The sequence below is a fragment of the Thermobia domestica genome, chromosome 13 (genome assembly GCF_964235325.1).
Source record: "Thermobia domestica chromosome 13, izTheDome1.hap1.1, whole genome shotgun sequence".
Classification (NCBI taxonomy): Eukaryota; Metazoa; Arthropoda; class Insecta; order Zygentoma; family Lepismatidae; genus Thermobia; species Thermobia domestica.
In genome coordinates, this window is record NC_137466.1 from 18,360,858 (window position 1) to 18,387,538 (window position 26,681).

Sequence of the window (26,681 nt, forward strand, 5' to 3'; positions counted from 1 at the left end):
ATGCTCCTTGAGAATGAACATACGTATAACCCGGGTCGTGAGGGTGAAAATGACGCCAAACATCCACGAGACCAAATTGAGTAAGAACATGAAGCAAATTAGTGGAAGGGGTATGGTTCTGTAAGGAATCTTGAGAACCGGGAACTTCATTGTGATCACCTCCCCAAATAATAGATCGAGTACCAGCATGCAATGCAGTAGCAACGTCATCGCTGAAAAAAATATTACGTTGAATACGGTTTTGCGAGCCAGATGGACTATAGGAATTACAAAGGTGTATATTTTCCAAATTGTCAGTAATAATGCGACCATTAGGATAATTATAAACCTGATCGAGGTGTAAATCACTGCGATAAATAAGTGCAGTACCTGTGCCTGCTACAGTTTCATTACTAATAAAAGTATAATTATATAAACCGTGTAAATCAGTAATTTTAACCTCTTGGGCAAACAAAATATCAATCATTCTAGTATTAATAAAGGCAGCAACTGCATCCTGTTTCGTAGCGGAAGAAAGTCCGTTAAAGTTTATAGTACCAATCCTAACACCATACATAATATGGAAAATAGAAAAGTAAAAATGTAAAACATACGGGAGTAATATACAAAATGCAAAGCCTATGCACGAAGCAGATAAATTACCACACCGCAAAAATTTAAACTCCAAAAAAATTAACCAAAAATTAAGACGGCGTTTCAGCATTTTGGTTGGACGAAAAGGAATGTTCATTAGATGCAGGGGGCACCTGTGGTTGCGAAAGTTGTTTAGATCGCGTGCGGAGAGCAATACTAGGTTCATCAGACAGAGATGAGTCAAGCACTTTCTGAACTTTAGGAGCTTTACTGTCAAGGAGAGGGCGTTTCTTTTTCTTCGACTTATCCAAAGGTACCATCTCAACATTCATCACACTAGGCAAATTTGTGGTGGGAATAACAGAAACACTAGGAGAGGTAACAAGTTCCGGACTAGATACTGCAGCGTGTTGTTCATGTACTGAGTGGTCACTTGAAACGTTCACTGAGGGCGTTGAAAGAGACGAGTCCACTACTAACGACATCGCAGCAGCAGCCTCTAAAGTATTATCCGAACTTACCTGATTCAATCCAGAAGTAAGAGAAGGTAGTATCACACCTTTGCTGGAAACATCAGCAGGCAAAATAGTTACAGTAGATTTCTCTAAAGAAGGAGCTCCAGGGGTACTAACTGAGGGAGGGGTATTTTCCACATTACCATCAGCACTAATAGTCTTGACTAGGGAAGAAGTAGAAAGTACAGGAAAAACACTGAAGTTAGTAACATCTGGAACAGCTTTAAGTTGCACTGGAGGCGGAGCCAAGCGTGAATTTGACTCGGAAGGTAGTCGAGAACCTCCAGAAACTGGAACAGTCACAGGAGCACGTTTAGGCAGTCGTTTATCACATTGCGATATCAAATGCTGATCACTATCACATCGCGCACAAGTTTTAATTTGTCCAGGATATGTCACCCATAAACGAAGACCATGGACTGTGACATATGACGGAATGTTCTTTTTGAGGACGATTTTAAGTAATTTCCGCCCGGTACGCACCGGGTAAAATTGAGAGTTCATCGGTAAGACTTAGAATTTCCCCATAGGAGAGAAAAACTTGTTTAAGGTGTAAATCGGAAAGTTCCATTGGAACCGCATGAATGCGGACCAATTTAATCAAATATGAAGCCGAATCAATAGGTAGGTTATACGAACCTACCGCATCAGAATACTTAACAGTATCTGTAAATTCATTTAAAATGCGTTCACAATCTTCCTGAGTTTTTAATTTAATATATAATAGCTTACGTGGAAAATCCATTTCTATGCTGAGCACAGTTTCCAACGGCAACCCAAAGGTATCCCTAATCCACTCATGTAAAATAATAGAAGTCGGCACATTTACCACACTTTGAAAACTGATACGAAGTGTATTGAGGCGAATCGTGTTCATATCGAACTTAAGTCAGAAAACTGGATTCCAAAAGAACAAAAAAAAAATTGCTATGTGATAATAATAAGAACAGGTGAAAAGTACAATTAAATTCAGTCAGATAGCACACACACAAGAAAGAGGAATCGACACACTACACTAGCAGTAGTAGCTGCTCGAAAGAAACACCAGTGACCTCGAGCGAACCACGCCGAGAACCAGCTCACTCGGCTACCAGCCACGAACTCCTACCACTGAGCCACCGCGTCCCCTTGAAATTTGAGAAACAAATTGTAAAGTACTATGGAGTCACTACTTTATGGAAACTATGATGTTAGTATGGAAACCATTATAATCTACATTTTTAAAAAATCAAACAAGCGTATCGCGATTTTGTGGGAATACAGTGAAATGTGTAATCAATCAAAAGAAGCTAAGAATGTGTAATCTATCAGAGAATTGTACTAAGTTAACGCTGCCTCTAGAAGGAAATTAGATGTCTAGTTCAGTGGCTCCATATGTTGTGACTGATGATACGCTTTACTGAAGGCCTTCTACATCGCAATAGACTTACTTGATTTTTAAATAATAACATTGTAGTGTAAGGCTATAACTTTTATGAAGTAGTAACTATGGACAGTAATACTGAACATTTTTGCTGGCGTTGGAGACGTTGATTGCTGCTGTCTGTTTTGAAATTTATTTTAACTACTTACTAAATGGTTCACCAATTTTGCATTCTAAAATTTCAAGACACATCCTATGGAACTGTGCGTAAGAATAGCATGTCCCACACAGATTGCGAGCCACTTGGCTAAGTTTCTAACATGGTAAACAGCTGCATTGAGATTTTCAGACCTAACTCTTAGTTTTAATAATAGGAATATTTATGTTTAACGTAAATATAATTTGATCTTAAACTGCAAGTGCAAATTTAAGAATAACGAAGGTCTACCAACTTGGTAGATTATTGCATGGAAAACTTTAAAAAATACCTTTTTTAGATTATAGATTCTGGCAATATAATACAAATTTATGTATTGAAAATTAAGATTAAAAGGTTCAAAAGATAGCTACGATACTCAGTTTGAAGTGAACAACAAAATTTTTGTTTAACGTCTCGCGATTATGTGCCGTAGAGTAAAAGGCACACAACAAGTTCAGGTGAATGATAATGAAAGAACAAATGAACGAAAATTTGAAAATAAACTGAAAAAATCCCTGGAAAATTCATGTTGCACACTACAAAGTTATATCGAAACGGAGAGGGAATCAGGAAGATCTTCGACACCAAAGGTGAACGTTCTACACCCTGAGCGCCCATATTCCAGTTCCATTAAAAGCATGTACTTAGATTACACAATTCATCTGCAAACAATTCATTTAGGCCCTATATCGTAATATCCATTCATGGAGTGATTCAAGACATACAGTATATTTGAACATAGCCAATGACACATTTTAAAATGGGAACTTATGAAGAAAACCAAAATCTACTGAGTCCGAAAATTTTGCGTTTTCCAATCTACCGAGAACACCTACAACTCACCCTCCAAAAAATCTAAATTATGAGAATGTACAGTTAAATTATTGTTTTGACTGGGATGTCATTTTCTTTCTTTCTAAAAGTGAATTTAAATAAAGATCTATCCTATTTGACTTCATTACTGAATTTTATTCAAAAAAGATTCTACATACTTCTTTTCTATAAGTAGATTGAATTGAAGTAACCTTAATAAACAATACATTCTCCTATAATATAAATATTCATTTTTAATACTTCCTAGTATTAACCTATCTCAGTCAAGATAAAAGTTCTTTTCTAACCTCAATATGCCTTTTATTTACATAATACTATATTGAAAGTACATAGATTTCTCTCACTATAAATCCCTAGGTATATGTAGAAATTTCTAAATGCATTATTGACAGTAGTATTTTAGTAATATTACAATCACATTAACAGCGAAATCAACACATTTGCTAATTATAAGTATTGATAATGACAACAATAACAATATGTGCTGATGTTGATATTAAGAATCCTAAATTTACTTCCTGACTTATGAAATACTCACAAAAATGACTTACTTCAACGAACTAGTATGTTTTTACTTATTCTTTTTTTTTTAAAAAAAATCATAAACAAGTTTAGTTAGAAATAATGTTACATCAGAACACTGATTCAGCATTACTTTTGTTAAACTTCTCAGACTCAGACTACATTGGCTGAGAAAAATTTGTTAATCTCATTGATTCAGCTGATCGGAAAAACTGGAGAAATCGAAAATATAGCGTCCTATTGTTGAATAAATTTCATGTTATTTACTACTCTGTGAGAACTTTGCCTTCCTCACAAGAAAAAGAAAACAACTTCGATCAATATTCATGGTTATAGATTTAGATTAAACAAATGATCTGACAAATTATTTCAAATTCATTTTCGTCTTCTTCTTTGGTCTATTTTCTAATGTACAAGCCTTTGGAGCACGTGGTCCGGATTCGATTCCAGGTTTAAGAGCCTTGAAATGTGAACGTATTACGGTTGTTCGGAATTCACCTTAAAATTGTGTCTACGTCTCATATAATCTTGGTGCTGCAATGGACACTAAACTTTAAATTCACTTTGAAAAATAGATCTAATATTGATAATAATAAATTAAACTACATTTTAAACCATAGTCTTAGCATTGTTAAGTGAAATATTTGAATCTCATGAACAATTTTAATTAAAAAAAAGTTAATTGCCTGTCACATGCTTTCCCAGCTCCTTCTAACACGGGTTGACTTATGCCTTTTTGATTTCTTTCTTTGGTTTGAAACCTTCTTGCGTGATAATATTGTAATATGGCAGCGTAGTTAAATGGATCGCCCAGATATCCAATGATCACTGTGTAAAAATTAGGAAGCTAATATCTATAATTTTGGCACCAAATCTTGATTTAGACGTTCTAATAATAATAATAAAAATAATACAAAAACTATAATCACTCATATTTTGTCAATCTTTCTCTGCGAGAGACTAGGTCGCATTTCAAAATAAATTAGTAATACATACTGCATTTGTTTTTATCAGAATATTCTTCCTAGGATATCGGAGAAATTATTATTCTTACTAGCTTTTCGTGACATCGTAAAAGGCCATATTGATATTGCAGTCTCAGCATGATTAACTAGTGATTTCATTTTCGTGTAAATAAACCCAAATTATTTCGGCATACGAATAAACACCTGTGGAAGTATATCTGTCTGCTGTATTCGCACACATAGTGAAACCACTGTTTTTCAATGTATTAAACAAAGAATACTAGTGCCTAGCTATTTAGGCTATTGTTGCAAACAAAAAAAGGAACAAAAGTATAAACTTAATATTGGTAGTACGTTTAGTTTACTTATTGACATCAGTGTTCTGATGCTCATTTTATTGAACTTAATAACCTTAAGATTTCCAAGGACTTCAATAACTGACAAGTATACAAGCATTTGGGTCATTCCATATGAAACTCACATTTCTAGTAGTAATTGATTAGAAACAGTACCTTCAGATATATATATGTATGTAACTAAATAATCACTCTTTAACACTAGTAATCACAGCCTATTCAGCACTTGTAAGGCAATCCTTACTCTTATTTATTTCAACAACGCCATTTCCTGACAATAAATTGCAATCGTAAATATGGTTTCTTTAAACCTAAATAATTCATATAGATATAGTGGTTACCACAATTCATATATGTACTACATATTGGGTGTGTGTTTTCTTTTTATGTACACTTAGTGATGGGCGAGGGGGAAATATATTTTGGGTTTAAACCCAGGATTTTTCCCAGATCGTATTTTTCCACCCCAAAAATGGGTTTGTATTAATAAGCCATAAATACCTTATTTTGTGTAGGTGTTATTGCTTTTCATTTTCATAATCTTTACCAATGTAGCTTACGTTAATTTTCAATGATGTTATAAAATATAGGATGTGCCCAAACTGCAAGCTCATGGAGACATACGTCATGGCTTCGCTACACCATCTTTGTTGGCTCAAAGTTAGTTAGAAACTATAATATTTAACGTGCTATTTCTTGAAAATTAAGCAAAGAAGCGGAAGTGAACCCGATCACGAAACCAAATGAGGTTAGTGAGCCCAAGCCCGAGTGCGCGTGTCTCACAGAAAGTAATGAGTCCGAACTCCATTTGAAAATAAATAAAATGATTTCAAGCCCAAACAAAATTTTTATTCGTAAGCCCAAGTGAAAGCAAGTCGAACTGAGGATAGTGAGCATGAGTCCCGTTGAAAGCAGTGACCCAAAGCGAGAACCAATTTGAAGCTACGGAGCCCGAGCCTGAATGAGCACAAGACGAACACCATCCCGAGAGAGCCCAAGCGCCACTGACAGTAATTAGTCCGAGCTCCATTGAATGTAACAACCAGAGGTTCGAAGTTTTACATGAGCTCAATTAGCCCTAAAATCAACGTAATTTTAATTGACGTAGACAGAAGTTACGGGCAGTGCGGGCCAGCTAACCACTAACTTCAAAATCTAACCCGGAATTATTGATATTTGTGATTGAAGGTCCATAGCTAGCCTTCATAATCATTATTGATTAGTCATTAAGCAATATGTTACAATAGACTTCGTCATTCAATTCACAACTACAAGTTGTATAAACAATATACCATTATTAGCATACCTGGTATTCTCTTATTTCACACAAAATTCATATGGAACGTCCATAGACTACTATTTTTTTTTGTTTCATGTATCGTATTTATGATTATTTTCGGAAGGGTCATAAGTGATAAGTCCTCAGAAATATTTCTTAATTTTCATAAAATAGTAAAGTTTATGAGAACTATATTATTATATTCGTAAACAACCTGTAATTTTTTCCGTGCCCAGAGAGATACACTTATAAATAAAAAAAAAATAAGTGTAGATATAAAAGATATATAATTTTTCTCGTCGTTATATGAAAAACCCTCATATTTTCACAAAATGGAGAAAACCCGGGTTTAAACCTAGGGAAAAACCCAAAAATATTTTCCCGGTTTTTTGCCCATCACTATGTACACTGCCGTATTATTGACGCAAACAATTCACAAATTTACATTATCTAGAAATGTACATATTACGTTGTATTTATAAAACAGATCTAATTAGTACAATTAGTTGATGATCGAATAGCAGTAACAGATAGCACAACTTAATGTTTACTGACAACACAAAATGCCTTTTGTTACTCTTTAAATACAATATACTAAAACTTAGCAACTCCTTCCGTATTTGTAGATATAATAAAAAATGCCGTTTGTTAGATGTTAACGACATAGATGTTTGTATCTAAGAATTTATACCTTCTGAAGAAAGTCATATCTACAGGATTCTTTTTCGTATTGCAAATAAAATGATAGTAGAAATTTACAAGTAGGGTTGAAGCAAAGTATAAATGATGCAAAACTATTGAAGGCAATGTTAGTTGACATCTATATCTGAGAATTTTAAGAGGGTAGTAAACGCCAGTTATTGTTTAAGATGTATAACTTTCCAGATACCTTACATATCTTAGAAAAGGGAAACAGATAATTCTAGTAAAGATAAAGCATTAAGAAAATATTAAGAAAAGCATTAAGATAATACTTTTTATTGAATTTTGTGAGAGTTTAATAAAAGTTGTTGAAGAAGGAATAATTCGAACAAGAAACTGCAAACAAGACGACATTGTAAATTAACAAAAATCTACAGCCAATTGAATAACATCTGCAGATATGAAAATTCCAGATTTCTTTTAACAATGAACTGGGTATGACTAATTTTGTAATTAAAATACAATTGTTCAATATTATATTATTTTATAATAAGTAATTATAGCAAATTATAGTATTTATATCTAGCAAATTTTAGTCTAAGGTAATCGTCTTTTTGAAGGTAACTTACACATTCAAATTTGTATATGATCCCAACGTACTGTTGGTTATTATTTTTCATCCAAATACATTTAAATTACTGTATTTACTAGAAACAAATCAAAATTACTTTTGTTACAAGAAGTATGTTGGTATTCCCAGATCAATTTTAATAATACTCTGTTATGCTTAGGTTATACATAAGGTTCAATAATGTTTATTATGTAAACTAAAATGAATTAATTTCACTATGGTTTGGTTACATAAATAGAAATGAATTCAGTTGAGCTCTTTAATTTAGGTAAATATATGTTTTATTCTATAGTACAATGAATGTAATCCCTTTATATATATAACTTTTAAAATATATTTCTGATAATTTCTAAACCTTCTAGATGTAATTAAAACTTCCCTAATTTAGAAAATCGAATATTGCAATTATCTGTTTAAAGTTTGATTCTTCTGCCTTAAAAAGTATAACATACATTACTTATAATTTCAACATTTCCACAAACCAGTAACGTTTGTACTATATTACAATTTTATAAATTGACATTGTAAAATAAGTTTCTGTTGAATAAAAGTATATTTCTGTATTTCTTTTTTTCAAACGTTTTCCAACGAACTTTTGACCTCCATTCTCCAAAACGTCCACTTTGATAGCGTACTTGACACTAACGGCGTGACATTAGAGGAAAAGAGAAAGTGATATCCACGTACTAAAATATTAGTTATAAAAATGTTTAAAACGAGATTCCCACTGACAATTTTAAAATTATGTTCTACAGAAAGAGCACCTTCGTTAATACTTTATGAAATCTTAAGACTCTACAGAAATACGAGGGCTATTCAGAGTGTTGCCTCCCTTGTCTTCATTGAAGTGCATACATAACAATAAGTACAGTATATTTACTAATTGACTTTTAATAACTGAAAAGAAGCATTAATTCTTGAAGATTCTGTATTTTACTATCTTAACTTTAAACCATTGTCCGAATGCATACACACGTTTGTGGTTCAGAACTAAATAAATTGAGTTTAAACTGATAACTAGTTTCCAATTAGCCGATTCACTGCACGTGAATTTCATAGTTATGCAGCTGCAATCAGATACACATGATGACAAAAGTCATACTGTGGGTAGAAACAACAAAGAAAGGGACGAAAATTTTAAATCAATTGTTCAGTATCATAATCAGAAGTTGTGAAGTTTCTTTTTAATGATTGACGGTTATTTCTTTGCAATCGTTCTTCCCAACATAACAATTAGTTCATACAGTATGAAGAATTATATGTACTTGTATCTTCATAAATAAATTTAACAATATATTACCTCTGTTAGTTGCAAGTTGTAACTTTTGAGAGCATATATTACTATTTCGAATACTTTGAAATTTAGTTTCATTAATTATAAGCTCGTAGATATTCAATACTTAACCATTAAGCCTTATGGTAATTACAAATGTCACATATATATAGACAAAAAACAACATTATTTGCCTTTAAATAATAATTTTTTGGGGGGGGGGTCATCTACATTTCATAATCCGAAAAGGAAGTGTAATGCTAGTATAAATATTACCATAACATATTATTTCATCATTTTATTTGCTACATAACTAATTCAATACCTGCTTACGTTTAATATTGCACGGGCTTTTATGCATTGAATAGAGGAAAAAGCTTTCTTGCTCTTCAATGTTAAGAGTTTGAATCTATTTGAGTTCAGAAAAGTAATGAAAAGAGTAGAACGCAATTTGGTTTGCTACAGTATAATTATTTAAATACCTATTTACAAAGTTTCAAATTCTTAAAAATAATACAACACTGTACGAATCATCATGAATCTACGATTGCAACTACAGAATATATTACTAGAATCAGTTGTAATATCAATAGAAATAACACAATTAAAATAAAAAAAAGCTCTATCAACAGAAGAGTTCAACGTGTTTGAAATCAAAATAACATCTAGTTGTTATACTTTTATAAAATCTACTTTCTTCCCTGAAATTTATAATCATTACAAAGATTCTAGGGAGAGATACTTCCTGAATGAATCCCTCGTACGTACATATTAGAATATTTACATGTATAAAGGCCACTCACTAGTTTCTAACATTCTTAACATTTAATAGTAACAACTCATATATGTACGTAGATAGTCTAATATTCGTACTTATCTTGAGAACACTCGTTTCTAAATAACAATCATTTGCTAAAAGCTTGTTCACGAACGGACTATATAAAACATACTATTTGTGCTAAGTGGTTTAAAATACTTACCTGACCTGCAGAAACTCTGGAACATTATTAACACATGTCTTGAGCATTTTACTACAAGAAATAGTTAAAGTACGAACTTGCATAACAATATTTACAAATAGTGCAATAGTTTTACTGTTTGGCACGTCCCACATTGTTTGGCTCTCCTAAAATGATTTTAAAAATCACTAATATTTTCTGTAATATGACCCATATTTTTCGGGATTTGGTTATTTTAATCAGAATTATCAACAAATATTAATCAATGTTACGAATTGATAAGGATAGATGCTTTAAGCATCTATGGAAGTGGCATTTTTGAAAGATAGAAAGGAAATTACTGATTTAAAACAACAATTAATCCAACGATTATACTTAAGTATATTGGGAATGATTCCAAATACATATATCAGGTATGAAATAATCTAGTTGTTTATTTCGATTATATCAATTTTTCTAAACAGAACACGGAGCATATATCTAAATATTAACTGTTGCAAAATAAGAATAGCCTTCCTACATCATATTCTATATAATTAGTTTTACCGGTAAAATATGTATTCTGAAGTTGTAGAATTGAATTTTAAGGAAAAACTATGCCTTTCCTAGCTTGTAAATGTATTGAAATTATCATTTGTAGCAAAGTTGTTAAAGTTATAACCGTAAAACATGAAATCAAATTAAGAGGCCATCTCGATTAAGGTATATTTATTAATAGACGAAACGAAAGTTCAGAAATGCATGCTGTTATTGAAATTAAATATTATACTAAATAATGAATAACTTGAGCCGCACGAATGAATATTGGATAACATGAATTCGAGGTCACCGCCAGTGATGAAATCCTCAGCTATTGGAAATGTAATAGAATATATCATACAGTTACTTTAGTTTTTTCCTTTAATACAAAACAGTACATAAGGGGATGTCGAAAGTATGACCACAATTTTTTAAAAAAATAAAGAGGGAAAATTGATGCACGTTCCTTTTATAGAGATATTAATTATTTATTTTTGTTTTAAAATACGAGGTTTCGGAGTATCCAAGAGAAAAATGTGACCCAGTGTTTACGAAATAAATGACAAAATGTTCATGCCTAAAAGTATAATTCTTTTATGGAACAAGGAATTATGACTTACTTCTGTTCACTTCAACTTACCGCTCTCGACTTAGAACTACTTTTTATGTATTCATGTACTCCAGATATTATTTTAAATTTAATTCTACGTCTCTTATGGTTAAGTGATCTTATTGCTGAAATTTTATAATACTAAAAGAAGTAATCCATACTTTTCTACTTTGCACTTTATAATACAAAATAACTGAAGTACATTCTACAATTAACGGTTAAAAATCAACTAGTATTAAAACTAACAGAAAAATATAATTATTGTAATTTCGTGTTTTTCTTTAACTCACAACCGACGAATTAAAATATACACAATATACATAGGGTAATTTAATATGTTCCATTTTAAATAAATATTATGTAAAAGTAGTTTCACATAATTTCTTAACTAATTTTCAGTAGTGAATTACTTCTAAATCCCACTTCAAATTATACAGTAATTTTTTACATTTTCCAACTGAAAATATATAGAACTTATTAAATTCGAAAGAACGAAACATTAGGTTGTGCAATTAAATTTTATTATCTCGTTAAATTAAATATTTTTGTGCTTCTAATATATGCATTTGATAAAATTATATTTACCTCTTATAGTTTAATTTCAGCTTTACTTAAACTGTTTTCAAGTAAAATGATCTAGGGACTACTTTACTCTTATCCCATTCGAAAACAAATGACTTAAAATCCCTTGGTAAATAATAATTTAATTAAATTGGCAATAGTAAAATACATAACTTATTTAATATTCAAGGATATCAAAAGTATTTCATAATAATACATCCGTTTGTGTAACCTTTACCTTATTACATTGTACAAGGTTCTCAACTGTAGTGTGATACGCAGTTTACTTGAATTTAATTTTGCTGTCTTTTTGGACTATTACTCAATCCAAAAGGATCACCAGGACAAACATCGGGAATTTTGTCATTCACGAACAATAGTTTGAGAACCTTTGCCTTATGTTAACTTGAAATTAGCCGTAATATATTATTCACATTCTACTCACATTTGTTCTCTAGTTCTATGAAACAAAGAACAAACTAATAGAAAATACTTACGATGCGTTATCTCACAGTTTACTTAAGATTAATGCTGCACACTTATAACTATGCGAGATCATAGTGAGATTAATTCCTACCGAACAACAATTGCATAAATTGTGAGAATTATCTGTTAATTGTGGCCTCTTGTAATGTTGCCATAAATGGTTTTGGCTCACATTAGTAAAGATATATATGACAATATTCACAAAATCAATTATCTTTTACCTTTTATTTTTGAAATTGTTTTATTATTTTATTTTGAAAGACATAATTTGAAGAAAAATGGGCAAATTGAATGTTTGAAAGATTTCTACCAAACGTTACGCACCGCATTACGTTCAGTTGAACTACATTAAGTTCTTCTAAGTTTTTTCACTTAGTATGAACTTACTACCTAACGACATTATTTTCTTTCTTTCTAGCCTTAAATCGGATTCTCACCAAGGCAACTCATAGATGCAATATTACGAAGTTTTAGCAGAAAAAGTTGTAAAGTTGTTCCTCAGAGGCAGAGATATTCAAACATCTATAACACTTTTGGCACTGAAGGTTACATGAAAGTTTCTTGCGTTCATCACAACTAGGGTTTCGAATTTTACGATTTTTTTCTAGATAGTTACCGATGCAATCTACCCAGTCATTGGAATCGATGAGGAAAGAATATAATCCTTCAGAAAAACGCTTGGTATTGGTAAATATTAGTTAATGATTTCATCATTTTTATGTCGAACTTTTTTGCTTTTAGTAATGCCCAAATCAGAAACTGTTTAAATGAATAATAGGGGTTTGTAACTGCTTAAGGAAACGAAACTAACAATACGAAATATGGATCACTTCTCGCGAATTTCATTATGTAAATAAGTTGTTTCCACTGTGTTTGGTAAGACGTGGTGTTGATCCATTCATACTCCACAAAACAATATTTTCCAATAATCATCAATAAGAGAGCGGATTTGTTAACTTGTCTTCTGTTTGATGGAATACACGTTTCTGTTGCTTGGAATTATCTTGGTGATAACCCGCATTCAAAGCTACAATTATATCTAGGAAAGTAGGAGAAGTATGTTTAAAAATAGTACCAGAAGGTAGTAGGATATAACTTAATTTTGTGGACTTAATTAACTGAAATTCAGGTTCAAAATTTGCTTTAGGAGAAATATTAATCCATATGTCTGCGTCATTAATACTAGGCGTGACAACGTTATTAATATCAAGTGTAACAATGTCACATTTACCAACTTTCGTTTCAGTTTAACATTGTATAATATAGGCAGTGAAGTAAGTTTACGAAACAATAAACGTGAATTTAATGGGTATTAAACGCAAGAAAAGTGTATATTAAACGATATGTTGTACATGTATAAAAGTGCATTACAACAATACGTTTTGTAAAATATTTCTACGAACACAAGGCGGTTTCTATGGAATTATTTCTATCAAAAGTATAGATAATCTTTGAATGAAGCAATTTTAGATCTTTTGCTTTACATTACGTATAATTATATTTTACTCTACTAATTTATATATAATTCCATTCTAATAATTTAGGGATGTATTTGTACATTTAAAAATTTAATTCTAGGCCTTATAAATCTTCTTATTCTTTTCCTAAAATTTATCGACGCATTGACGTTAAAAGAAATGTTTCATACTTGACTTTTATATTTGTTAGGTACGTCACTCAGCATTCAGACATTCTTGCACTGAAGACCTGTTAATAGAGTAAATATTCTTCTGGAAAGACGATAGCCTTTACTATAGAAGTAGAACACAGAATGGCATCCGACTTTCAGAGGAAGATGACGAATGCGATGCGGAAAGTATAGACCAGGGTCACACGCTACCTTCTTTCGGAGTCCTTTTTGATCATATTGGTTCTAAATTCTTAATAAATAGTTTACTTAGCAGTTGTAGTAGTTTTTAACAATATAATTTCTAAATGTTGTCTTACCAGCCATTGTAATCTTCGCAGTCTTTTCTAAATTTTATTTAATATGTTTCACCAACGATTCACAAACTCTAAAACTCAAAGGACATTATGTGAAAGGGTGAAAGCAAAAAATATGATAAAATATTAAAGTTGTGTGTGTGGCGTTAGGTATATTTAGATGCAGTAAGAAATTGTTAAAAACAATAATCCTTGAAATATAAGTAACATTGGTGCATATATAGTAGTTATTCATCACACTTGCCCTCACATATGCTACTACTGCTCTTTGTGAATTTTATGCATGAAGTTATATTTCTAAATTACAAAAAGATTCCTTCCTATTTTTAGAGAAAATTCTTGTCAGGCAGGAAAGTTTGGAAGTCATAAATTACACTGATAAAAACGGAAACTGTATTTCATAGTTTATCCTTTTCAATGTCATGAAGAATTATTGCTAACCTGACTATATTATTGAATGAACTAAAATATGACTGCAACTCATTAAGGAAATAGTAATAACATGTTATATTAATTTTGCATTGTGTGCACTAAGATGCTGAGCAGTAATCTTTTTGTATTTAACTCGTTTATCTATGCGTCATGCTGATGCCATTAAACAGAACACACAATGGGAGAAGAATACTGCAAACTCTGACTTGCAGTGGTGCATTATTACATTTATCATCTTCACAAAAACACATGTGACCCGTGCCGCTACTTTCCAACATGCAGACGTGATCGACCATGAAGAGGTTGATTTGAAGCTCGCTAGTGCAGGTTCGTCTCACATATTCATAAGCTGTAAGAAAAATCAAGAGAAGAATGTAACATAAAACTTTCTATTTTATTTAAAATTAACGTTCCATTCAGTATATCATTACTGTTTACTTAAAATTTGAGTCTCTTTATTACTGGACAAACATTAAAATAAATATCATATTTAGTTCAAATTCTTATTATCTAAAGTTATTATCTGGATATTTTACAGTTAGTTTCGGGTATTTAAATTTAAAAATAAAGCTTTATCTTTTAGTTAGTGGAGACAACTCATACCGTATTAAACGATTAAGAAAATATAATCAATCGTATATGACAGGGTTCATAACTCATAAATATCTCGAAAGTTATTACATAGCTAGTTACAGATGAAGAAGCCAAAGAGAATCATAGCAGATGGTTGACACACGATAAAGAGAATTATAGAAATCACAAATCCAAAGTTGGTGTGACAGTTGAGGGAACGACATCTGAAAGTTCTTCCAGGATCAAGAAATCTCCTGATACAAACGGATAATAATAATATTAGTTTTATGTGTAATAAAAATTTTAGTAACATAGTAGTAATAAAATATTTATGTGGATTTGGCTCTTCAAAGAGAAAGGTGATAATATGAAATAAAATATACGTGGATGATCCGCCTATCATCACCAATTACTTGTTCCCAACTCTCGAACAGACTATGAAACCCTTGTGTTAGAATTCAGTGATCCCTAAAGCAAGGAACAAGTCTAGTGTGAGGATCACCATTTAAATATTTGGTACTGTTGTCCATATTGCTAGTTGTCATGCATTCTTGAGACTCAAAGCCTGCCCACCATAATATTTCATATGCGCATTAAGTTTTTCGAGGTTTCCACAACGCCAATTTTGATCATGATCGGATGATTTTAATTGATATAAAAATATTTTAACTTTGACAGCTAATAATTTAGGAGCAAAGTCTTGCACAGCATAATATTTCATACGTGTACAATGTTTGTAAATCTCTACCATTACACTGTGTTTTTCCATAATTGGATGAGCTCCACCAATTGCATGTTAGTAAAATTTTTCGATTTCACTAAGACCAAACTAAACTTTGACGGCAATAGTTTGAAAGCCAAAGGCGTATACACTAGAATATTTCATATTAAGCTTACAGGATCGAATAACTTCTTTCAATAGCTACTTAGTTAAATTTCTTTATTTCACTGACAAGACACATGTTTCGGTTCGAACGCGAGGATCAACATAAAACTTCCTGGACACACACAGGACTAAGTACTGACCACGGTAGGATGAGTCATCCCCATATCAAATTAGTTTTGCGCAGACAGTGCCATCTATAAGCAAATAGCATCAATTCAGTTTTGAGGCAGGAAAACAATATGAAGTATGTGTGCACCCGACGACAATTATAGCAATTGCAGAAGACGAGTAATTACAGAAGTCCTTTATGTTGTTAAGACAAATGGGAAGCAAAAAGTGTACATTCGAGTCTACAATAAGATGAGTGAAATATAAGGAAATTTTACAGTAAGAACACCTCAATAAAGGCAAATCTGCGCACTGCATGTGTTCTTCAGTTTCATATCCACAAAGATCAAATCCAAAGTTGAAGGCTACGTCAATCACGTTTCGGAAGCTACCAACTGGAGATTCAACCCGATACCCCGATTTTTGCCAGGTATAACGAAGCATCGGTTGATAAAATGGAGCGAACAGTTAATTAGGGCTATAGACTACAGAATGCATATTCATTATGAAACACCTATCATGCAACGTCACTAGGGGCTTATCAAAGCGTAACTGAGCATAGTCCGTGATTCTTCTGGTGTAAATTTTGTGTGAGTGGTGAACATTTTTTTGGTGCTGTCGGAGGAATTATTTTCAAATCAATGTGCTTCTCGGGAATAGCATTATGACGGGACTACGAATCACAAAGTAATAGAGAGTGTTCGTCCATGTTTTCTACCAGAACTCTGAAAAAAAAACTGCTTCAGGTGCTGTTTAGTCATTTTACCACTACTGTAGCGTAGACAAACAGATTTTAGGGGCATCGTTGCTGCACTTTCACTAACACTTGTGGACCAAAGTGTCCTTGCGGCTCCTGAAAACAAATGTATAACTTCTTAGCAAGTTTCCCATCCATGGATATCACATCAATGGTATAGCTATGAGTCGTGTTGGACATTGCCTGAATAGTTCCAACAGTGTCTTTCTCCCCTTTTTTCGATAAAGTAGCACGAGATGACAGTTCATAATTGATCTGACTCTGGTCACAATTCCATACACTGGCTACAGGCCAATGATGCAAATGTATGTAATCTTTTATTTCACTAGTAAACGCTTCACCACTTACACGAATACCTGCATCTTCTGCAATGTCCTTTTCCTTTTTTGTTGAAAAGCACGTAATCGTTCATGAAATAATTCCTACTTGTTTAAGATTTTCAATAAAAGTTCGCGACAGTTTGAACTTCGATAAGCCAACTTCTTTTGCCGCTTTGAAAGCCCAGTACTGTAAGTGTCGGTAATGGACTGATGCTCCATGCTCTCGCGCTTCATCAAATAATTTGATGGGTTCACTGTTTGGAGTTCCATTTCCCGATTCTCTTTGAATGAAACGGAATTCGTAGACAGCGCGTGTTCATAGCCCAAAATAGGTTTGCAGTTACTTAACGAAATAATTTTCTTGTGTTGTGCCAAAAGATTTCTACACGAGTTGTGTTCTCCTTTATGATAATCTTTATAGAATTAGAATTCCGAACTTCCTCTGAACTGCAATAAAACATCTGTTCTTTTCAGTTTTCGTGCTGGAGATACATCGTATTCGCTTTAACTACTGCCTTGTTCCCGCTCTGGACTGCTATCATAGATGTCTTCCTGTGTCGTGCCATTTTTCATCATGTCTGTGGAGTGTCGATGTGTGTATCATTTCTAATTCATTTTCTTACTCACTGATAAGTAAATTCCACACAGAAAGGTCGTAAATGACTCATCTTCTGCTCCAACTGACATTTGATCCTTAAATCTGCACCTTAGTTTGCCTGTTAAGAGTTCATGAACAGGGTTAATGCCAACAGCCCGCTCCATTTTTTCCACACTGACTACAACACCTAACACAAATTGGAGCTTTCTACGACACACTGATGCACCTGACTGATCTTCACGCAGTGCCTACAATGGCGGAATCTAACTGCTAGTGTTTCGAAGGATAGGTAGCGCTGTCGACAGAAAACGAGTTTTACACGGAAATTACTCACAATACAGTGGTCGGTATTCAGTCTTGCATATGTCTACCAAGTTTTATGTCGATCCTTGCGTTCGAGCAGAAACATGTCCTTTGTGAGTATAAACCCAAAGTTGATTACCAATAACTCGAACTAAAGTTCTGTAAATTTAATACTAAACTCGCATGCATACTCAGCTCGTCCGTCAATCAATGTACCAAATCTTGTCAGGATCAGATGACTGGTATTCATTACGATTTAGTGTCTTTTTTTATTTCACTGAGTTCAACCCAAATTTGATGGTAAATGCTCGCAAACATAAAACATGTGTATCATAATGTTTTATATACATGCTAAGTTAGTCGACAACAAGCCAAGTTTGGTCAAAAATGGTTGAGTCATTGATAGCATGCAATATATTCTAAGTTGTTGGAAATGAAATATCTGCTCCGGCTGCGTTATTTTCAAAGGCAAACAAGTGAAATCTACAGTACTGGGTTAATCAAATCAGTTATCGTCTCCAACCATAGTTTTTCATTGATCACAAAGTATTGAATTTAGTAGTGAAGGAAATCTGTGCTCTGCGAATCAAAATATTTTTCAACCATACGTTGATTGGAGAAGGTCTACGTTTCAAGAAGTGATCAAAATGATGGAAAAGGTTTACTGTGATATAGGGGACCTTGGTAGGTGAGGAAGGGTTTCATAATGTTACTCATGGAGGTCAGCATCGTCCTTTGCTCGACAGTATTGTCATGCAATATGAGGACATCATATTTATTGGCTATTGCTTGTACTTGCGGACAAATTAATGAAGCATTTCATGGAGTTCAGCATTGCGACAATCTGTATTGATGGTTTCGCGTTTCCTGAGAAAGACAAGATGTAGACAACTGATGTAGAAACGTAAAGATGGTTTAGGAAATCGTCTTAGGCGTTACCCACGAACTAATCATTGATCTCATTTTTCATATGAAGTGACAATCTTATCCAAGAGATTTTGCCGGTTATTGCTTACGCTAAGGAAACTGCACCCGCTAGATGGTTATTCTTTTGATTTGGATTTGAGTTTAGCGTCTCTTTCAGCATCAACGCTATATAAAACATGAATCTACAGCTTAAAATAGGATTCGAACATGATCTCCTACTTGAAATCGAACCTGGGTCTCCCTCGCAAAAGGCACATACAATAACCACATAAACGCAAGGGAGTTCATGGCGACTCCTGTTTATTGGTTTCAACTCATGTGGTATCCTGAGTTCGACTTTTTCATTAAACAATTGTACTGAAAAGTCGAATGTCAGTGGTATGGTGTGTACCTAAGTCGTCTCCAATGCCACGAATATGTTCTCGAGTGTCTGCTTTCACAGTGTTCCTAAGGAGTTCCATCGTTGATGCTATTGATAGTGCTAACAAAGTTCATTTTCCAACGCTATCCCTGGAACCAAAGTCGATTGGTGCGTTAATTCAGTATTTATAGAGCAATGTATCTTTAGATATCCTGTGTACAATCTTACAGGTAGAATGATTAAATAAAATATCACTGGTATTTATATTTTCTATGGTGTCCTTTCATACGACCCTGTTCAAAAACACACCGCATCCTGACTGTCTAAGTACCCTAGCCTGTTTGCTGATGTGTACTGAATTGTTGATGTTAGACACGTGACATTAATCCATCCCTGTGTTGGATTGCTCAGAAGAGTTTCCCACTAAACGTCAATGCGGACATTTTATTCGTAACAACTTCACACTATCTGAAAAGTAATAATAAACGACCATATAAGACGATAGAAAATATAAGCCAAAATCCCTGACATATATGAAAAAAAGGAACTTTTAGCATAGAACACGATTGCTGGGGTCAATGTCCAAGCATAACACTAGCAATTCGGAAGATAATTTATTTAGCGTTTAATGCCGCGTCCAGCATCGAGGCTAAATAAGACATAGACTTATAGCTTAATATAGGGTCCAGAATATTTGAGCTTTCATCGGGAGTTGAAGCAAGGTCTTCTGCCAGGAAGCCATATAGGGACAAAGAAGTTCAGCAATTCTGAAGAGGATTTGCAGACAGTTAACCAAGAGTTTCCCACTCTTCTAGCTACTATTCAACTTCCAGACTTCAACCAGATTGTCTACAGACTCTCAATCACATTCCTCGATTCAGCAGTTCTACACGTTGCTTCATATCACGTACGTGTCTTTTAACTCGTATCAAATCAATAATCTGTTAAATATCGCTAAAAAGACGACTAATCAGTTTTTTTTATTTGGATTAGTTTTTCGTACCTTTTGCCCTATTGTTCACATCTACAGTATTGTAAGGAATGTGTATCGTACCATTAGTTTTGTGCTAATTTGATACTTCATTTGTGATTTTTATGTCAATTATTACAGGGGATTCGACCTTGGAGATTTTCTTCATAAACCCCATTTTCGTACAGATGTAACTCCGATGTTCTAAAATATGGTTCTAAAATAAACTTTGGAGACTTTATTTCCTCTAATAACATAAGGATCAGTTATAAGTCTACGTCACACATACCGTCGAGATTAACGAGAGCTTCGAACACGTAACCAAGAGACAAAGAACTACTGAGTCATAATTGTTATACATCTTGATTGTTCTCAATTGGGAAAATGTATTTTACAGTAGAGCGTCGATTATCCGAAGTAATTGGGGGACATGGGTGTTCGGAAAACTGGTTTGTTCGGATAATCGAACTGTACTGTACTGTACTTCTACAGCCAGTGCCAAACCGACAGAAGTGTGCTGATTGTTGAAACACAGCGACTGGCGGCTTGGCCGGTCAGCAGCGCCTTATGAAGGCCCCATTAGAAGCAATGTTTAGCCAGCGGTGGCTCAGTGCGGCGACTACTGTGGGAAACTTGGTTTGGGAGTGAGGGGGATGATGGGCGGTAGGGTGGGAGAGTAACAGGTGCGAGCGAGTACACAGTTCGGTTAAGCGGTCGTTCGGTTGATCGACGTTCGGATAATCGACGCTCTACTGTAATAATAATAACATTGAACAACAATGAAATTTGTGTAAAGGTGAAAGTATTAAATACTGAATGAATTTAATGTGATGTACATAAATATTACATTGAAAAAAGTTGATTCGTTCTCGTTGCAGAGATATTGATCTATTGTTTGTATTGTTACAATAGCATAATATAAGTAATAAACTAGATTACAATAAAATTGAGCTAAGATCACTCATATTGCATTGTCCATACATGTAGAGAGATAAGTGATCATGTGCGCTAACAAGCAAGGTCCACAACGAGGCACACTCAGATCCGACTCAAACTTCGCCCAGAGGACACATAATGGAAAAGAAGAAAAAATGCCAAATTTGAGCTGCCCAATACCAGAAACACCGGAGTTATGCTCCCCAACATAACGCACCACGCGACAGTATGATCTAAGGTATACGTCCCAAGATACCCGTTTATGTCGAAAACGGAAAGGGCGAGAAGCACCGGGATGATATAAAAAAGATACCTGATATGTTATAACAATGTTTTGGCGGCCATCTTGAAAGCCACGATCTTGGATATAGCGTAAGGTATTGAAATGATAAGTGGGGTGTGTGATATATCAATGTAAGGTAAAATGCAAAATGAAAATCAATGATGTAATCGCGAAAAACATATGTGTAATGGTGAGGACGTGACGAAGTGTAGATTTTTTAGTTTTACGTCCCGCGGTTATGCCGGCCAGGCTAAAGGAGACGATGATTATGAGAAATGAATGAAATGTTGGAATGATGAAAGTGTAGAAGACTCGGGTAAAACAAACGTGTATGCGAAGGACAGAAGACGCCACGGCATTGGGTAACATGGCACGGCAATGGTACGCGACAAGTAAACGTAACAGTGTCTGTACATGGAAGTGTCTCCGCATTGGCGCATTATGTCTTTCAAGGATATTGGGACCCGGCTTGGTACAGTAAAAACCACAGTTGCACCCGCGATACGAGCGTTCGTTTGAAGACTACAGGAACTACAAAGGGCTATCTATTGTGAAATAGCATGAAGGCAGCTCGATCGGGAGAGTAGGTAATATAATATTGGATTGGTTACCAAAAGCAGGACCTACCTGGGATCGAAACTCACTCCTGGGCAACGTTTTGTACGTTTCTTATTCACTTTTCCTGCTGTTTCGTGAGAACAAAGGACATTTCGGCCTACGTTTGTTTAAACAACAGTATTTGAAACAAAGTATGCATGGGTGATAAGGCCCAGCCATGTTCTAGCTGACATTTCCTTACGAATGTTTCTTTTCTTTTGCGCAATGTGCTACACTGTTTTTCGACGGGAGACGCGGTGACTCTGTGGTAGAGCGTCCACCTCTGGTGGTTGGGGTCCCTGGTTCGATCCCAGCTCGCGCCGTATGGACTTTGTGGTGGACAAACACCGTGCTCGTAGGTTTTCTCGGGGTTCTCCTGTTTCCTCCCACTTTCTTCATTCCACCATTTCACTCATCTCTCATCATCACTGTCTCCTTTAGCCTAACCGGCATAACCGTGGGACGTAAAGCTCAAAGATTTCATTTCATTTTTTTTTCGACGGTCCCAAACAGAATCACAATATTAGTGAAAGGCAGCACTGCGGAGTCGAGTTCCATGAGTTGTTGCAATCTCCCACGAGAGGGCTAATTTACCACACAGTGAGACCACTCGAATTGTGTTTACGGGTTTCACTGGCACAGATGGAACGAAGTGAGCGTGACAGCAGGTGCTAGCCCGTGAGAAGTGATAGTGTGTTTGTGGCATACGCGAGTCAAAACGCGCAATATTCTGTATAGTGAAGTTGTCCGCACTATTGTTCATCTAAAAACGCCAGTGTAGACCTGCAATATGAACCCTCTCAATGTGGTGTTAGTTATGCAAAGGGAGCTTTCAAAACAAGGGTACGTTCAATCGACAGAACCGACAGTGGCGGAACGAAAAGCAGCTGAACACATGCTGTAGTTTTTGAACAACTACGATGTAACAGAAGTAAATGTGGATGAGACTCTCGACATTGATGAATACGAACCCGATCCGTCCCAAACAGGTGAAGAGGATGCCGCGGATAGTGGTGACAGCACGCTGCCTTGGAGTGATTCTTCGCCCGAACCACAGGCAACACCGTTCTCGTCCGACAGTGACTATGAGCCGAATGGAAACGAAGGTAATACAAAATATTATACGCTAGAGGACAAAGTTAACATGTTACACTACTGGCTTGACGTAAAAGGCTAAGAGCGTCAAACATTCGCACATCGTTCATATCGCTCGATGAAACACATATTCCGCAACTGTCCCTCGGGAGAATACTGTTTAAATGGAAAGAACAACGCGACAAAGGCGTATTGAAAACAAAAAGCGAAGTGTATCGCGAAATCACAGAACATGTGCTGCAACAATTTATAGCTGCGCGACGTGATAACCGCATTGTCCATGACAGTGATCTTAAATTATGGGCAAAGGAGCAGGCTCTGAAGTGTAGTCTCCGTACGTTCAATGCTAGTCACGGATGGATTGGGGCACTCAAACAACAAAACAATATCGTGAGCCGTAAAATCACGTCATGTGTCACAATGAAGTATGTACGCGACAAGGAGGGTATTGATTTGGTTATTGCTGGGTGGCGTGACGAAACCAAGACCATCATGGAGGGGTTTGAGAATGCAAGTATATGGAATGCTGATGAATCCGGTTTTGCGAAACAGTTGACAAGTGGGCGCACATTAGCCAGAAGAGGATCATCGCACATTCAGGGCTGTGTCCAGTCTGTGCATGCAACGACGCATACGTACACTGTGGTGCCGTTGTTGTCGAAAGCAGGGGTGGCGGCAGATAAACTCTTTGTCATTCTCCAGGAACCCGTAGCTTTAAGTACTAGGGTTCAGGACAATATGTTCGCCGCACCAAATTTAGTTGTATTCTGGACGCCTTCTGGAAAATGACAAGGGAAGCGTATTCGGTTTTCATCAAAGAATGCGTAATACCACGAGTAGCAGCAGATGCTCCCAACACAGAAAGCCTTCTGTTGCCAGATTCATATGGACTTCACAAGGACAGAGACACATTTGCAAGGCTACTTCATGAAAGTGCTTTCACCGCCGATCATATTCGCATCCATATTATACCTGAAAAAAACTACTTTGCAGTGCCAACCGTTGGATCTGTATTACTTCTGTATGTATAAACACATGGTACGACGGATTTTGGAGGCATTGCGTGACCATACCAACGTGAACCTTACTTAAGGTGCATTCACTGCTACACAACCAATTTTGTTGTCCACGATCTCATATGACACATCAATGCGGGTGGAAAAAATAGCTGCATTAGCAGAGGACGTTGCTTTCCAGTACAACACAACTGACTTTTGTTTCAATCTACGACAGCGTGAATGTTGTAAAGACGAGTGCCCAGAACTTTCTGTGATCAAATGTGCTTGGTGTTTGCGGGAGCTGTGTGTCACCCATTTCTTTACTCATTACCACTACTGCCGAGATTGTCAACAATAGGTACAATCTTATATATCTGTATCTATGTATATATATATATATATCTGTGTGTGTATGTAGCATTCCAACTCAAATGTATATGTTTCTCTCTATGTGTGTGCGTGTGTGTTTCTTTGTCGCATCATCCACGTGTTCTGGGTTCCTTTGGCCGTTTCTGTTTCATCGCGTTAACAACATAACTTCAGCTGTTTTTCCATACTCTCCTCGCATGAATTCCTCTTCATGTTAATACCATGCTCGATACGTTATTAGAGTTTAGGCATTGGTTTCAGTTTCTAATTCTACCCGACATCGATCTTTCACAAGACATCCTTCACGTTTCAATACCTTACGATATATTCACGATAACGGCTTTCAAGATGGCGGCCAAGTCTGTGTTATACCATATCAGATATCTTGGTATCATCTCGGTGCTTCTCGTCCTTTCCGATTTCGACCTAAACGGGTATCTTGCGACGTTTACCTTATATCATATTGCCGCGGGGTGCGTTATGTTGGAGAGCATAACTCCGGTGTTTCTGGTATTGGGCAGCTCCAATTTGGTATTTTTTCTTAATTTCCATTATGTGTCCTCTGGGCGAAGTTTGAGTTGGATCTGAGTGTGCCTCGTTGTGGACCTTGCTTGTAAGTTTTAGCAGAGAGCGTCACGAAATTGATGCCTCGAAATGGTACAGTAGATTGTGTATAAATAGGACTAGCTCGGGAGAGTAATGCTCCCGGAAGTATGAACGAAATATACGGTTCTGAATAGTTGGCGTTATTCATGTCTTGCAACATAGCATTTATATACCAGAAATCAAAAGCTAGCTGCTGTCGGTCCTCCTGCCCGAACTTGCTAGCGCTACGTCTTAGTAACGGAAATCGCTTTTAGCATGGGTTCAAATCAGGCCCAAGGAAAGTTTTTTTAAATTATTTTTTTAATATTTTCATAACACATTTTTTATTAAAATAAAAGGAATATAATACTCAAAAAAGTGACTTACTTACTTTTGTGCAGATAAGTAGTATTAGTATTAGTAGGAGGAGGAGGAACGGGTTAGAAGCCCCACAGGGCTCGTTTTGTTCCACCTTGACCCCCATGATATCAATTTGTGACCAAATTAAAACAGCTGGCTAGAATAGCACGTATAACAGTTGGCTAAAACGTCCTTCCGGGAGAATTGCTCTCCCGAGCTGGTCGTGTAGAAACGTGTTCCTTCACAGTATCCTTCAGTTGTCTAAGAAAGCCTAGACAACTGCAATCTAGATGGCCTACTACAAGAACTCGGCAATACACGAGTCCCATGAGGGATGACTTTTTATAGACGCTTCAAAACGAGTACTAAGGAAGTTTTGCTGAATAAAGGGAATCAGAAATTGAATAGAAACAGTTTTCTCACTCTTGTAAATATGAAAATATGTTTATTTTGTGTTTGTCATTTAAATGGAGATTTGGATCATATTTTAGCTTCAGTAATATTTGAGTCAGAAATGAAATAAAGGTGATATTTTAAAACAAGTTTCACTTATAGTTGAGGATTATATTTGCCAGTATCGGCAGCAAGATTATTTGTTACTTACTTTCTTAGAAATATTTGGCTTTGTGTAAGAAAATTTGAACAAATACTGTACAGAGTAATTGGTGAGAGCATAGCATCTTTCATTTCCTTTCAAAAGAGAAATTACCACCTGACCGTCTGTCTCTTTTTCTATTCCCCTACAGTGATATATTAGGTTTAGTTTCTTTGTTGCATATTGTACCTTACCATTTAGTTGTATTTTCTATTTATTAATTTTAAAGTAGTTTTGTATAGTTTTTAATAAAACGCCATTCAGTTTCTCTGTTTATGGGGTCAATGTGCTGTAATCGATATTTAAGAGATTTATTCACGGAAACCCAAACTTCTTAATAAATAACTATTCTTAGAAATTTTTATTAAATATTTATTTATTGTGTATCATCCTGTCA

At 35.1% G+C, this 26,681-nt stretch overlaps 1 protein-coding gene across 1 annotated transcript in view; it reads right to left on the reverse strand.

The window, feature by feature from the left end:
- Positions 1–3,604: 3,604 nt before the first annotated feature.
- The window catches only part of LOC145668036 (UPAR/Ly6 domain-containing protein qvr-like), a 72,861-nt gene continuing 49,784 nt past the window's right edge, over positions 3,605–26,681 (reverse strand). Inside the window, exon 4 of the mRNA XM_081735505.1 lies at positions 3,605–15,012. Within this exon, the coding sequence (XP_081591631.1) occupies positions 14,801–15,012 (212 nt within the window). The 3' untranslated portion in view covers positions 3,605–14,800. The remainder of the gene's footprint in view (positions 15,013–26,681) is intronic.